This window comes from Lupinus angustifolius, chromosome LG01 (assembly GCF_001865875.1).
Source record: "Lupinus angustifolius cultivar Tanjil chromosome LG01, LupAngTanjil_v1.0, whole genome shotgun sequence".
NCBI lineage: Eukaryota > Viridiplantae > Streptophyta > Magnoliopsida > Fabales > Fabaceae > Lupinus > Lupinus angustifolius.
In genome coordinates, this window is record NC_032009.1 from 18,371,589 (window position 1) to 18,387,041 (window position 15,453).

General features: G+C 34.9%; 1 protein-coding gene across 5 annotated transcripts; it reads left to right on the plus strand.

Moving 5' to 3' along the window:
- LOC109350663 (VIN3-like protein 1) lies at window positions 357–10,375 on the plus strand. Of its 5 annotated transcripts, none has more exons than XM_019591918.1 (6): window positions 357–574; window positions 1,826–1,893; window positions 7,209–7,243; window positions 7,279–7,871; window positions 8,363–8,673; window positions 8,778–10,375. In XM_019591918.1, the coding sequence occupies exons 2-6, from the start codon at window positions 1,863–1,865 to the stop codon at window positions 9,968–9,970; spliced, it is 2,163 nt and encodes a 720-aa protein (XP_019447463.1). In that variant the 5' UTR covers window positions 357–574; window positions 1,826–1,862; the 3' UTR covers window positions 9,971–10,375. The 5 variants fall into 5 exon arrangements, 3 of the variants coding, with proteins under 3 accessions (XP_019447463.1, XP_019447455.1, XP_019447479.1); XR_002108120.1 differs by lacking the exon at window positions 7,209–7,243 and having other exon boundaries at window positions 358–574; window positions 7,244–7,871; window positions 8,778–10,025; window positions 10,132–10,375; XR_002108121.1 differs by lacking the exon at window positions 7,209–7,243 and having other exon boundaries at window positions 358–574; window positions 7,244–7,871; window positions 8,778–10,025; window positions 10,172–10,375.

Here is a 15,453-nt window from a genome sequence, read left to right on the forward strand (position 1 = left end):
CAACCACTATGGAATGGTCATTACTAATGAGAAAATAATTTAATGGTGATAAAATAAATCATCGAGAGAAAGTGAACAACTAGAATGATCACTAATAGAAGAAGAAACCACATGAATGTTGCTAGTGATAAACCACTCATATAGTCATCATTTAAATACTAACTCAATCGACATTTGAGTTTAAATTAACTTTGAGTCTAAGATTAAATTTTCATAAAACTGATCTAACTAATATTTAAGGTCAGGGAAAGACCCAGACCAATCCATCTCATGCCTTAAATAATAGCACGGGCTTGTAAGTTGGAACTCGGAAGTAGCTGACTAAGGTAGCTGCAAAAAAACCCGAAGTGCCCAGCTTGTACAAGCTTTTCCTCTTTTTCCCACTTTCACACGCGCTGTTTCTGCGCAAACAGCGCGTGTTTCCCCATATTCACTCCTTTCTACAACGTGAACGACTAGTACAAGTTTCTCTCTCTTAGAATCAACGCAACACAAAAAACTTCTGTTTCGATTCATTCAAATCATATTCAATGAGAAACCCTTAGATTCATTCTTTCTCATCATTCTCACCAAGGTAACCGTTTTCTATCAGATTCTCTTTCACTCTCTCTTATTTCTCGTAAATTACTCTTATTTTTAGCGTTTTTAGTTTTTACGGTTATTTTCTCTTTCCTGAGATTCGTTCTCGTTTTTTCGTTGCTTCGTGTGTTCCACACTTTGTTTTGTGTTATCAATTCTGCTTCGTAATTTTGTCGGAAAATACTACATTTTTCTTTCTGTATATTGGAATTGTTTCTATTTTTTTGGAAAAAAAGTAATGGAACAAAAACGCGCTTTGATTTCACCTCTTGTTAATGCTTATGCAGAACAATGCATATAGGAAGAACCGTTAAATCGTAATGTGTGTGACTTTTTCATGCTCCTACTCTTCTTTTCACTATTCAGTGTGTCACTTATATCCCTCCATTACGATTTTTGTTGAGGTTATAGGGGGGGAAAATAACATTGCTTTTTGCATGCTATTATAATAATAATAATGATTGGGATTTTGGAATGTAGTGGGGAGGTTTGTTTTTTGTTCTCTTGCATGAAGCATTGTAGGTTGTAATTAAATGGGGAAAGAAAAATTGGAAGTGGTGGAGTCTGATTTAATGTTCAACTTTATTTTTATTCCTTAATCTATGTTTATTTCGCATTTGGAGTCATTTAATTTCAGTTTCCTATGCTGCATTGTGGATTAATTCCATTTACTGCTGATTTTTGTATGTTTGGCTCATTAGCCACTTTCTGGTATTATTTTTTTTGTACTCCAAGGTATCTCCTCACCTTCTGGATAAGAAACTAATCCCTCTCAACAAGTGTTCTCCACGAATCAAACCCTTGACCTTTTGGTCATCCCGGGATCTAGTGAGGCTTACACCACTAGACCAACGTCTTGTTGGTCTAGTAGTATTTGATTATACACATGGTAATTTTCCCAATTATATGTCACCACTTGTTCTTGAAGTATGGGTAGTATAGAAGTGGAATATCAAAAGCAAAATTTTCTAGTTGATATTGCTAGCACTTGTTGGTTCTGGATCTTTGAACTGTTATAATTTTTGCTTAAGAAAGTTAGTACTATGTTAAAACTTTGATTAAGTTCTGCCGAGATTTTTTTAAAAATTTCTTTGGCATAATGCCATAACTGAGAATTTACCTTTGAAATTTGCAATTTCGATTTATCCGGGAATTGAGTAAAGTATTAATTCGTACATGCCACTGCTTTGATCTTCCCACTAATACAAATAAACACCCTTTAATGCTCTCTCTCTCTGTTTGTCAGACAAGGGCCATGCAACTGTAGCGTTTATTGATTACTAATGGATTTAGAAGAGAAATTCCTTGCTAAAGGTATGGTTCTGAGCTTCTTGTTGATGCTACTTCTCAAAAGTTTGAATCACAGCAATATCTTTTCAATTCGTGTAGTGGATGTAATGCTGACTGTAAGCTAGTTTGGTTTTAAGATTATGCATATTCTCATATGTTAACCTATTGAAACAGTAAGGTATGTTATAGAATACATCTGAAATTGGACTTTGGGAAAAATGAATAGGTGATTTTAAAAAAGTAAGGTATTCGATGGTTCATTTATGTGACCAGTGTTTTTCCACTGAAAAAATGTTTTCATATGTTTCAGTTTTAACCATGTGATTTTTTTGTTGCTTCATTCCTGATAAACATTGTTTGTTATGGTATTGAACGTGACTACTTTTGGTCCTTATGTCATTATGCATTATACTTTATAGCCTCATTACATCCTTGGAACACTGTGGCTGCTTGATCAACAATCTAGAAACTCAAGTGTTTTAATAAGTTGGTCTTGTCTCTGCCCTATACCCTATGTCCCTATTAATGTATCATTTACATGACTTTTTTTGGTAAGTTCAGTTACATGGCATCCGTTTGACCCATGTGATGAATATATCATTATTATGTGCTAAAATGGAGTATTGCAATGCCATGATAGTTCCTATTATTATTCTTGAGATCAAATTTTTTATACATCTATTTGCTGAGTCAAGGATCAACTTATGTAAGGATAATCTTGTGAGGTTTAGATAAGTTGGAATTCATGCAGTTACTAAGTAGTATTGTTCTACTTTCTCCTGAGTCTGGTACAGCTTTGGAATGTAACTGTGAATGGTTTGAGCCAGTAATATCAATAGTCATCCTTTTTATTATTGTTATTATTATTGTTGTTTTCATCGTCTTTGTCATGCTGAATAAAATATGCATTTTACGAAAAACAGTTCATCTGTTTTTTAATCTTGTTCCGTGTATAGTTTTTTTGGTTAATTGGGCAAAATACATGGCCAGTTCACTTTTTTATAGTTGAATTGCCTGGTCTTGTTTGATTTTTATCAATTGATATGAGTGCTAAGTGGTGGGAGTGATTTGTGAATTTAGTCCTTGTTTGGAGTAAAAAGTAATTGTGCTAGCGAAATTGTCTTACTTGGTTGCCAAACCTAAATTATAAATTTTGGATCCGAAAAGTTTGTCTGAAAGTAATTTTAATATTTCTCCTCCAATTACCGAAAATTAGTTGTAGGTGAAAAATCCCAAATAGACTCATTCTTCCAAAAGTAGTTATTTCAAAACTAATCCTCAACTACCAAACATGTGCTTAGCGATGTCCAAGTTAGGATATGAGGGTTAGCTGAACCAAAGCAGTCAAAGATGAAAAGTGCCCTTGAGGTGGTAGGGAGTTTTAAGCCTTAATGCCTTGAGGCTAAAAGGGCCCAAAAAGCATACCTTAGTATAGAAAGTCATTAACATTAGAAAGAGAAAAACTAAAATATTTCATTGTTGAGGATTGCATTGATTTTCATCATAAATTAACTACTCAAGCATAATATTCATAATAAGAAAAGATTATAAGGTTCAATTTTGAAAACCCTAAGCTGGTTGTTGCCCAGGGTCCTAAAAGCTGGCAACTGGTTATTCTTCCTGTCTTCTAACTCTTCACTCCATTAGCATCATCGTTGGCAATTTAGATGACCGGTTTTAAGATATTTTTGTTATCCTTATCAATAAGGCACTCCTAAATTGGTATAGCGTTTTGATCCCACATCACCTCAATGCCTTAGGCACACCTTTTGGTTCCTTTGACTACAGTTGAACTGCCATATAAGCTGTTGAGCATGTCATACTATACTGTGATTGTGTATGATCAGGTTTCAGTTTTAAAGAGAGGTACATCATCCCACTCCCACTGGCTAATAATATGATTGCTTTGATTGAGTGGGCATGTCCTGCATCTTGGACTGATGGAATTAGGTTATTGGATTCAAATGTGTTCGATAGATGATATATTTAGTTGTAAATTTTCATTTACTTAATAATAAAAGAAATACTATTATATGAGAAGAGAGAAATATACAAGAACATAATAAGACATCCTCATAGAAAAGAAAATGAAACAACTAAAGCAAGGTCACAGAGCCATGCAATAAAGCATCTTAAACCTCTCTGCAAGCTGCATGATTACCAAAGAAACACAACTAATAACCTGTGTGCTGAGCACCAAAAGGATGGGGAAAAAGAGTAACCTAATCCCAAAAGAAGTCCAGAGACATGATTGAAAATCTGATGTTCCTTTCCAACTGTATACAACAGAGAGCAGCAAAAATCGAGCATTGCCAGTTGTGACAGAATTTGGGCATCTTTACATGAGCCAAAACCTCCAAATTTAGTAAAGAAAAAAGTATGCAAGTCCATAGGGCAGATCCAAGACTATTCAAAGATCCCAAACAACCCATTCCAAAGAAATATTGCCACTGAGCAATGTAAAAAGAGTCAGGTTTGCTTTCAGAGTCACAACCATCCATTATACAGAGGAGACAAATTGGTAGGCCTGCTGTGCTCATGGAGCATGTTGTTAGTGTTAATTCTATTAAGAACAACACTCAAGACAAAAAGCTTTAGCCTTTGAGGCGGCTTTGGGTTCCCAAATAATTTTATCCAAAAGAAAATTATTAGTATTATGAGAAACTATGAAGCACTGATACAGATACGATAAATATTCGATATGTCGATATACATATTTACTTAGTGCCCACAAATAGGACTAGTATCGATCCCGTTTAATCTATGATGAACATTATGCAAATGCATTTGTTTTACCTTTCCTTTGCAATATACATGCTGACTTTTGTATCTCACTACAATTCCACTTGGTAGATTGAATATTATGTTTTTCTCTTGTATTTAACTAATTGTGAGTTATGCTTCCCTTTTTCTCCCCCTTAAGATGCTCTTGTATGGTACTTTGGGTGTCTGGGACGTATCATAATTTTTTAAGAGTATCGGCGAATATCCAGAAAGTGTCGGATTTATAATTTATTTATTTTTCAAAAAAATAATTTCGATACTCTATGGATATGTATCGATGAAGTATCGGAGAGTATCAATATTAGATATAGATATGTTAAGGACATTGAAATATGGTGCTTTAGAGATGAGAAGTAGTCAAGAATTGAAAAAATGATTTACATGCGAACACTCACTCCTTATGGATAAAGGATCGTACCATAAGTCAAAAATAGGAGTGAGATGAATATAGTAAATTAGAACCAAAAGAGACTCTATCTCATTAGGCTCCATCATGCGAAGTTATGAAAAATGGATTCAAAGAGGAGTTTTCTTTAGAGTAGAAAGTGTGGAGCTGACGAACAGGGGCATTATGAAAAGAGGATAGACAAAAAGGTCTTGGTAAGGTATTGCATAGAGGTATTGAGTTGAATATGCATATAGACTATAGCTCATACAGTTTTCCACTTACATGACCAGGTTGTATATATTTTTAATACATTAAATAACTTTTTAAATGGCAAATGTACTCAGAAAATATACACTGGATCCTCTTAATTTTTACATACTAATTAATGTGACTGATTTGTAATTTATTCATACAATTAATATTAGCATACAATATACTCTTCAAGCATGAGAAAATATCAACGTTTAATTAGTTCTTTTTCGGGAGCAATTTTTCTAAAATATGCATGATTGTGAAATGTCAAAGTGACGCTTATCATGGTAGGATTGCTCAATGATTGTGTTCTATATATGAATGGTGTACACGTATGAAGTTTTACACTTTGTCAATTAAGTTATATTATATATATAGTAAATTAAAATAGACCTCTGGCACGTGCTTCCATTCCTTCTGAGACCTCAGTCTTATAAAGGATTGTTCTCAACCTAGGAGCCCCACATTGTCGGACTTGAGATACTTCTCTAGTGTGAAATCTTTTTAGATATCTCCATTTTCTTTTCATGGTAGGGAAGATCTGATGTTTATGAGGTTCTGGCTTACAATCTAATTTTTCCTGTAACCCTTCCTTGATATAGTTTCTGAGGTATTTGAATTGTTTCATATTCTCTATTGTGCACATGTTTTTGCTGCCTTGCTGATTTCTGATGTTAATGTTCTTCTTACTTTCGGTGAGAAAATATGATCTATTATTATTTTAATTTTGTTGTGAAGATCATTTTATAAATATAGCCGATTCAGGATGGATCTAGACTTTTATCCCTCTTATTCTATCATAGATTATAATTTGGCTTTTTGTTTAAGATCTGTGCAATCCGACTGGAGGAAACTCGACTCCAGGGCTTGTCCTTGGCAGATATTAATCTAGAAGAACTGCCGTAACTTTTTTATAGGTGAAGTTTTTGATGGGGAGGGGGAGGAGGAAATTGTGCAGATGCCGGTGCCTTAACCTAGGTGCTCGCACTTTATGCCCCATAGCTCTACCAACCGAGCTACCTCTTGGGGACATAAGAACTGATTTATATTCGTGTTGTTCTGGCTGGTTTGCTATTAGCATCTGCTCATGATATCATCGTTGATGTTTGGATCTTGAAAGCTTTTAAATGTTTATTGATTTAAAGTTGTTGCTATTGATGCAAAGTGGATTGATTTAACGTTATTGCTATTAGCATCTGTTGATGATTTCATCGTTGATGTTTGGATCTTGAAATCTTCTAAATTTTAAGGTGGATTGACTTAACGTTGTTGCTATAAACGGAATGATGTTATAAAACAAATGATTATCATTTAAGAGGTTAACTATTATATGTTATTTCTTGATTTACAATACAGTGTGTCAAATTACAACAATATTCGGATAACATGTGTAACAACAACAACCAAGCATTTATTCCACTAGGTGGGGTCGGCAATGTTTTCAAATTTTCTTTAAGTTTGCGCATGAATTATTTGCCCTGAAAATGCGTAATAGGAATAATATCACACTTCAAAAGTCAAATACATTAACTCAAATATTAGAGTAAGAAAGGGTCTGGATGTGTCAAAAGTAGCAACACAATAATATATGTCAGTGGTGTGCATGTATGTAGGCTATGATTTTATTTTTGAAGGAAAGTCATTTAAGCTCTGGTGTGCCTGATCTGAAGGGTTACCTTGGCATGCATGATAGAGTAAATTTTAGAAAGTAGAAGCTCTATCAACAGATGACTGTGTACAGATTACCCTTTTGTTCATATTTCGTTAGTGAACCTGAACTCAGTCGGTCATTTACTGCATGCATTTTTTACTGCTCCTAAGTAGTCTTCTAACTTTGCTATTTTTGTTCAGTTGTTTGTGGGTGAGTCTTAGTTGTATTGTTTATATTAGTTAATCTTATCTCTGTTTCTACCAGAGACTTACTTTAAGTTGGTTTTTATTTCTGTCCAGTTTCTAGCATGCAAAGCCTTTCTTCCAGTGAGCAGAGTACTCCAGAAAAGAATGGCCATTCAGATGATGCTTCAAAAAGTTCAGAACTCTCTCAGGAGTTCCTGAAGTCTGGTTCAAAGAAGGAACTTATTCGAACATGCTTCGGTAAGGACAAAAAGAAAGTTTCATCAAAAAGCAAGATGTCTGACTCGAAGTCAATTGGTAAGGTTATTAAGAAACAAGAATCCAAGCAAGTTTCCAGTCTCAGCCATCAACCTCCTAGGAAGCAACACCGCAAGGGTGAAAACCCCACACGGCTGATATCTACTCCTGATCGATCTTCTGATTTTGGACATTCAAACTCTTGGATCTGTAAAAATGCTGCTTGTAGGGCAGTTCTATCTATAGATGACACATTTTGTAGAAGATGCTCTTGCTGTATTTGTCACCTTTTTGATGATAACAAGGATCCTAGTCTTTGGTTGGTATGCACATCTGAATATACTCAAGGGGACTCCTGTGGGCTGTCTTGTCATATCGAGTGTGCCCTCCGACATGAAAAAGTTGGAGTTATTGATCATAGGCAACTGATGCAACTAGATGGTGGTTATTGTTGTGCATCCTGTGGTAAAGTTACAGGGATACTTGGGTATGTATTTTTCTTTATCCGTCAAGCTTTGGATGATATGTCCTCCCTCTTACCACTTTTCTTCTATTATTATTATTATTATTATTATTATTATTATTATTATTATTATTATTATTATTATTATTATTATTATTATTATTATTATATCCAGGTTTTGGTGAATAATTGAATATTTCTGTCTTTGAACAACAGAATACTTCTTGGCTTGCATTCTCAGTGCAATATTGAATAAAATAATTTAAAAGGATTTGCCTTATGTTTCCTGCCTCTTCTCTGCTTATCACTCACTAAATTGACATGCTAAAAATAATAAAGCAAACATGCTGCTATTTCAGTTTATGGTACCCTTGGTGTGTCTTTTTGAAGAGATTTTTATAGTGAAGCAAAAGATATGTACAATATGATCACAAATCATTTGCAACTTGTTTGTTGGTAAGTAAATTTCCAGACATATGTTGATGATCTTAATGGTTCATGTTGAATAACGTCAGATGCTGGAAAAAGCAACTAAATATAGCAAAAGATGCCCGGCGTGTAGATGGACTCAGCTACAGGATATATTTGAGCTACAGGCTACTGGACGGAACATCGAAATTTAAAGAATTGCATCAAATTGTACAAGAGGCTAAGGCTAAACTGGAGACAGAAGTTGGTCCAGTTAATGGTGTTTCTGCGAAGATGGCACGAGGCATTGTTAGCAGACTCTCTGTTGCCAGTGAGGTGCAGAAACTATGCTCTCTTGCTATTGAGAAAGCTGATAGCTGGCTGGCCACTGTTCCCAATGTAAATCCAGATTCCACAGGTTCTAACTAATGCTCTTAGCTTTTCTTTCCTCAAATTTTATTTTCTTGCTTTTCAAGCCAGTCTCAATCAATTTGATACATGATGACAATTTCTAACTTGCAGAGGGTTCACTTCCTGCTGCTTGCAAGTTTTTTTTTGAAGAGGTAACAGCTTCCTCGGTGAAAATCATTTTAATTGAAATATCAAATGTATATTTTGAGGACATTAAGGGATACAAGCTCTGGTATTACAAGAAAGGGGAGGAGTTGGACACAAAAGAACCTGTTTCTGTGTTCCCTAAATCTCAGAGGAGGATTTTGATATCTAACCTTCAGCCTTGCACTGAATATACTTTTCGGATAATATCTTACACTGATTCGGGTGACCTGGGACATTCTGAGGCTAAGTGTTTCACCAAGAGCATCGAGATAATTCAAAAGAATCCCTCTTCATCTGTTGTTATGAATCAAAGAAAAGAGAATATTCAAACTGGAGGCAGTTCTTCTGGCTCCAAAATGGAGCTACATCCAATAATGGAAGACTCTGGATTTAAGGTTCGAGACCTTGGGAAAATTTTACGTTTTGCTTGGGCTCAAGAGCAAGGTTACTTTGAGAAGTTTTGTTGTGCTGATAAGAAAATTTGTCATGGACAGAGTGAGATGGTCAAGCCAAAAATTCCAGAAGAGAAGTTGCCTTCAGTTTCACGAGACCTTGATTTAAATGTTGCTTCAGTTCCTGATTTAAATGAAGAGTTGACACCTCCTTTTGAGTCTTCCAGGGATGAAGATAATTGCTACACTTCGCTGCAGGCAGTTGAGGCAGATGATGATGCTGCTTCTCGCGATATAGAGAAAAACGGTTTAGCAAGATCACATGGGAGTGATGACTCACAAACCTGGACCCGCGGTCCTGCCAGAGAAGTGCCAGCTGTTGATTCTCGTGTAGATGTAGGCAGGAAAAGGATAGCAAGCAGAAACGAAGAGACACATGATTGTGACAGCACTTTGATAACTGGCTCTCCTTTATGCAGATCTGATGGTTCCATCTCTTTGAATGAAAACTTTGAGTATTGTGTGAAAGTAATTCGCTGGCTAGAATGTGAGGGTCACATCAAACAGGAATTTAGATTGAAATTGCTAACATGGTTTAGTTTGAGGTCGACAGAACAAGAACGCAGGGTGGTTAATACCTTCATTCAGACTCTTATCGATGATCCGAGTAGTTTGGCAGGGCAACTGGTTGACTCTTTCTCTGATATTATATCTAACAAGAAGCCAAGAAATGGACTCTGTAATAAGGCTGGGGCATCAAATTAAGGGCATGGAGTCCTTTTATACAAGTTTGCTATTTGCTTCAAGCTTCTACCTTACGGTCCATAACTAATTATATGTGCAGTCAAATCACCCTTTGATTGTTTTGGCCTCCCTGTACAGGCATTTTTATTAATCACCTTCGAAGTGATTCATTTTTATTGCAGGCAAGTTTTCTTGCTAAAAGGATTTGCATTGATATTGCAGAAACAGTGACTCATTTACCCTGGGAGGGAGGATCCGTGAAGTTTAAGGATGTAGAAGGCATTTTGTTATTTCCTAAATTACTGCATTTATTTGCAGCTATGAATTTAAGTATCTTAGCTATTATTATTGAACCTTTCTTCTCATAACCTTTATTTGAAGAAGTTACTTGATATCATTGCAAATTTACTCAGACATGCTATTCTATTGTTCTCTTTATGGTGGGTTGAGTTTCTGTCAGTAGTTCTAGATTAGCCTTTTATAGCCTAACTAGGATAAATCTGTACTTATTCATCTGACTACTATTATGAAAGGGATGGAACATGACAATTGGCTGTGTCATGTTTGGTGCATTTTAATGATACGATGGAATAGTACAAGGGCCAAAAGGGTGGAACCAACAGGAACAGAACAACTATTTTGACAAAAATACCCATTTCTATTTCACCTTTCCTCTCTGAACTTCATCTTCTCTCTCAGCGACTTCACCTTCCTGGTTTTGTAGTTGGTGTACACTGCACGTGGACCATGATCACCACACATTTTCATAATTCTGTTACAAGCCAATAACTTCCCAGTCTCATTTATTTCGGAATTTCAAATTTGCCTAGCATTCTCTTTTCTTTCTAAAGCACTCCCAAGTTTCCATGTTTAGTGTCAGTCGATAGATCAAATCCTAGAAACATTTTTCCAGAACTGATTGCGTGAAGCATTGTGCACTATGCCAGAGTCAGTCCTTAGATATGAATGCCCGAACATTGTTCTTTGAATTTGTAAAATAAAGAAAGATAAAAATATAGGGATAGGTTTGTAGTCAATGAGGGTAATGCTGTTTCTCCAATATCTACCAAATGTTGTGCACAATATAAGTTGGTCATATTCTATTTTGTTCAGTTCTATTTCGTCCTATTCACATGTCATACGCTACCTTAAAAAATGTTTTTGATGATCTTAAGTCAATTAGTTTAATAGGTTAACTGGTAGTAAATTATATACCAAATGCATAGGGATTTGTCATGCAAAGCAACATGCCACGTTGTAGGTTTATGATAGGAGTAGAGAGAGATAAGTTTTAATCATACTCATGGATTCCTTTTATTTACTTTTCTTCATTTCATAACCTTGTCTCATGAAGACATTTCATGAAGCTACCTTAACTTCAACTGTTTAAGTTAAAATTACTGATTAGCTTATCTAGTCTTTACTATGTTTGGTTGTCTCCATCTCAAATACAATGTTCACATATTACGTGGGTTCCACTAGTAAGGCAATAGTGGATGGCGCCCATTGCATGTCTATAAAGTATTAGCCTACACCATTGTTCTTTTGTCTTGAAGAGGGTTATGGGACTTGAGTCTTCTGGCTGAATTTGAGTAGTAGTTGACTTTGAGGGATTCTTCGAACTATGGTTGCTTGGCTGAATTGGGCAGTAGCCTACCTTGGACCATTGTGGATGGGTAACTGAAAAAGAACTATAACCATTAAGTTAGTATTTATAAGAGTATTTTTAGAGAGAAACAAAAAAGAATATATTATCCCTCCCCTATATGCAGTTTCACCTATTTTTACTTTGGGGTAGAGCGAATTGCACTTAAAGGGGAGGTGCCATCATTGCACATAGTCTGACCTTGTCCTTTCAGCAACATATCATAGTGATAATGTTGGAAATTAGTACCACACCAGTCTTGTGGGCAACATAACCTATCATCTGCGCAAGTCATGTGTCGCTGCCTTTGGCGTGAAGGGAAATTATTCGGTGTAGTAAGTCCTGACCTATTTTGTCGCTATGTTCTTTCCCTTAGCTAAGTTGGCCGCTCATGCTTAATCGACAGTCATATAGGTCACATCTTATTTGCTTGGATATGATCAACAATTGTGTAGACTAGATTTTATATGTCCCTTAATTGGTCTTTCACTAGTCGAACAACCATAGTCAACCATTTTTATTTAACCAGAGTTGTATAATAAAGTTAGGCATGAATTTTCTAGAAGGTCCATGCATTCCAAATGAATGTCTCATTATTGTTACATAGAAGCTTAGCAGGGGTTACAATGCGAAAACATTTTTTACTCATATTGTTTGTTTATAATTCAATTATCACAATTTTCTTCACTTATTATATTTTAGTTTTCTATTTCTTTCTATTAATAATAAAAATGTCATTTTTACTAATTATTTTTCACCAAATACATGTTATGTCGCAATGGTGAAAACCTTGAGGATAAATTCAAGATTTTTATTTTTTCTTCTTTCATTGTTCCAAAAAAGAAAGAGAGGAAGCAATCGATTTCTAAATTTAGTATTCTAATTAATATATATGGGTTGAGTTTTAGTTTCCCAATAATTTATTCTTCAAGGATTTAAACCCATGAACGTTGATAATAATCATATTGAGAAATCTATAAACATTTTAATATTTGTGTAATTTCAACACTGACATATTATGTGGATAGGTTCAACAATATGGGGTTGATTTGTCTGTTTGGATTTTTTTAATTATTATTGTGTATAGATAACGGTGGTAGTTGTTGAGGTTTTCAAAAAATGCCCAAGGTTTAACTTTGCTAAGTATTGAAGAAGACAATACAAGAATACTCAAAAAACTTACACAGAAGGGGAGCTAACTCTCTTGTTGAGGAAGTCCCATGGAGGAACTGGCTAAAGAAAATTAGACATTGAAAATGAAATCTTAAGATAGTAAGCTGTATATTTTTGTTGCATATTTGCAAAGGAGTGAAGTATTCACCTTGTGCAAATGACTCATATTCAGTGAATCATGGCCAATCCGTGTGGGGAACCTCGACCATGTTCTCGAAGCTTCCCAGGTCGTAGAATTACATTAGCAACCACAGCCAGGTTATGTAAAGACTGTTGCAACGTTGGAATTTGCTTTGTTGGAAGTCATTAGTGAAAACTTATGGGTATAAAATCTAAAAAACTCGAAAGTCTCACATAGAAAAATTTTGAAAAAAGAAAAATAAACTCTGAAGTCCCACATGGATAGATTTGAAAAAAATCTCATACTATAAATAGAAGTCTTCCCTTCATTTTTTTTTCTTGGATACACCGATCATGTTGGGATACATTGCCAGGGAGGAAGTCCTTTCGTTCCAATGGTAGTTGCAAAATATGTAGGTAACTCAAACCAATTTAGAAATAACACATAAGTATAGCTGAGCAAGCAATGACATGTCCAATAGATGGGCAAAACCAAAAGCAAAGAGAGACATAAAAGTATCCATAATCACGTAACAGTTAGTAAATAAGGTGACAAAATATTTGAAAGACTGACACTGAATCGAATCAATATAGTATTCGCTCGAAATTCGACTTGTTATTTAGCTTGATAAATTTGGTTCATGAACCAAATAAGCCGATCTTGATTTGAAAAATGAACTCGTTAAATAAACAAATTGAATTGGAGCCGGATCCAGTTCGACTCGTTAAGTTCATGAGCTAAATTAATTATTTGTGAACCATAGTTGAATTAATTTATAACCGTACAGTATTTCTTAAAAATGAATTAATTATTTGAGTTATTCAAATGACCAATTCGAGTTGAATCAAACATGAACTTTAATCGAACTGAACTCGAGCTAAAAAAATAACTTGTATTGAACTCGAGTCGAGTTTCGAACTGAGCAAATCTTTATCCAGCTAAGTCGAACTGGGCTTTGGTTCGACTCAGTTTGGCTCGTTTCCAGCCCTACTTACTCAACGAATTCATGGAAGAAATTGCAAATCATTTTACTGCACTTTGATAGAAGATTTAACTCCTATATAGATAGGCAGCAAAGAGTTTCAAGTATATAATTGTGATGTGTGCATACATAATCTATGTATATAATGATCTTTATACTGAACTCATTCGCCATACAGTTCCCATTATCCACATCTGGACATCAAATCAAAGTACTTTTAGCAAGACACGAGTCCAACCCCGATTCTGAAGCACAATTGAAATTGCTTTTACCTCAGATGATTTCTTCATTTGGAATTGGAGCTAACAAATCAATTATTCAGACAATTGAAAAGCTAAAACAGCACCAGTTGAGCACTGATCCTAATTGTGTGCTTATTTACATATTGTTTGTTAATGTTATACTATGTCTAGATACACTTATTGTTGTGTACATTAAATACTAATGTTGGAAATTATTGGTTATCACATGTCTAGTCATGGTAATATTAATTCCCTTTTCTTGACCAAAAAGTACTTCTCTGAAGTTGCCACTGCATTAGAGCAAAATGACAGTGAATTATCAACAGTAAGCACATAATGAAAATCGAGTATCGCATTGCCCTAAGATCTTCACTACGACCTGATTTTGTGGAAGGCGTTCGTGCAGTACCAGTGGACAAGGATCATGTAATTTTAGTGTGGGTGCAAATGATATCTCTGTAGAGAATAAGTGTAGGTGTTGGGTACTTTGATGATAACATAGAGTCCATGGTCATGGAAACCAAAGGATGATGTTACATGGTAGGAATGAAGGCTATTGTTTCCTTAGTTTATATTTTATTTTCTTCTTGTGGCTTGGGGAAATCAAAGAATGACAGAGATTTTATGTGGAATAGTTGCATGATTATATTTGTCTCAAACCAGAGCTTTTCTGAGTTTAGAATAGAATAAAATATATTACAAAGAATATAAATCAATTTTTTTCTTTTAAACTACTGATACATAGGAATGTCATCATCATTTTCTGTTCTGTTAAATCCAACAAGAGCTGGTTAGAAACCATTTTGATTGATCGACCATTCTGAAGAGTTATTTAAAACTCCTACGCTATCGGCATACATTTATTTTCTCATGCTCTAAACCCCTAAAGGCCTAAACTATCTTCATTGGAATTTTACAAATTCATTTTTGAAAATTCAGAATCCTAACATACAACACTGATGTGAAACCCACTGTTTATGTACTATAGCCAAACCCAGAAAATACTCTCATAACATAAGATTCAAAATTGAAACTCCGAAAAATAAAAGGGAGACAATACATTATTGAAAGTTGCACACTTGAAGTTGAAGGCTAAGAAGTCTCCTCAAACTCGCTCAATTTCTCCTGTTTCTTCCTATTCAATTCAGCTTCATAAATTCTCAGTCTCTCATTCATTTTCTCCTGTAACCAACATCAACCAAAGACTACACACATTAACAATCTATGCAAATAAGAAATAAAAGAAAAAGTTTTAAATCAACAACCTTCGAAAACCCATAAAAAACTTGCATTATTTTGTTTTTATTTAGATTCTGTATGGGGGTTGAGTTTCGGAACGGA

Bases quoted from the DNA above. Each gene is read 5' to 3' on its own strand.
- LOC109350663 (XM_019591918.1), top strand. From the start codon at position 1,863: ATGGATTTAGAAGAGAAATTCCTTGCTAAAG. The intron at 1,894-7,208 runs GTATGGTTCTGA...TGTTTCTACCAG, and splicing joins AGAGAAATTCCTTGCTAAAG to AGACTTACTTTAAGTTGGTT. The intron at 7,244-7,278 runs TTTCTAGCATGC...TCCAGTGAGCAG, and splicing joins TGGTTTTTATTTCTGTCCAG to AGTACTCCAGAAAAGAATGG.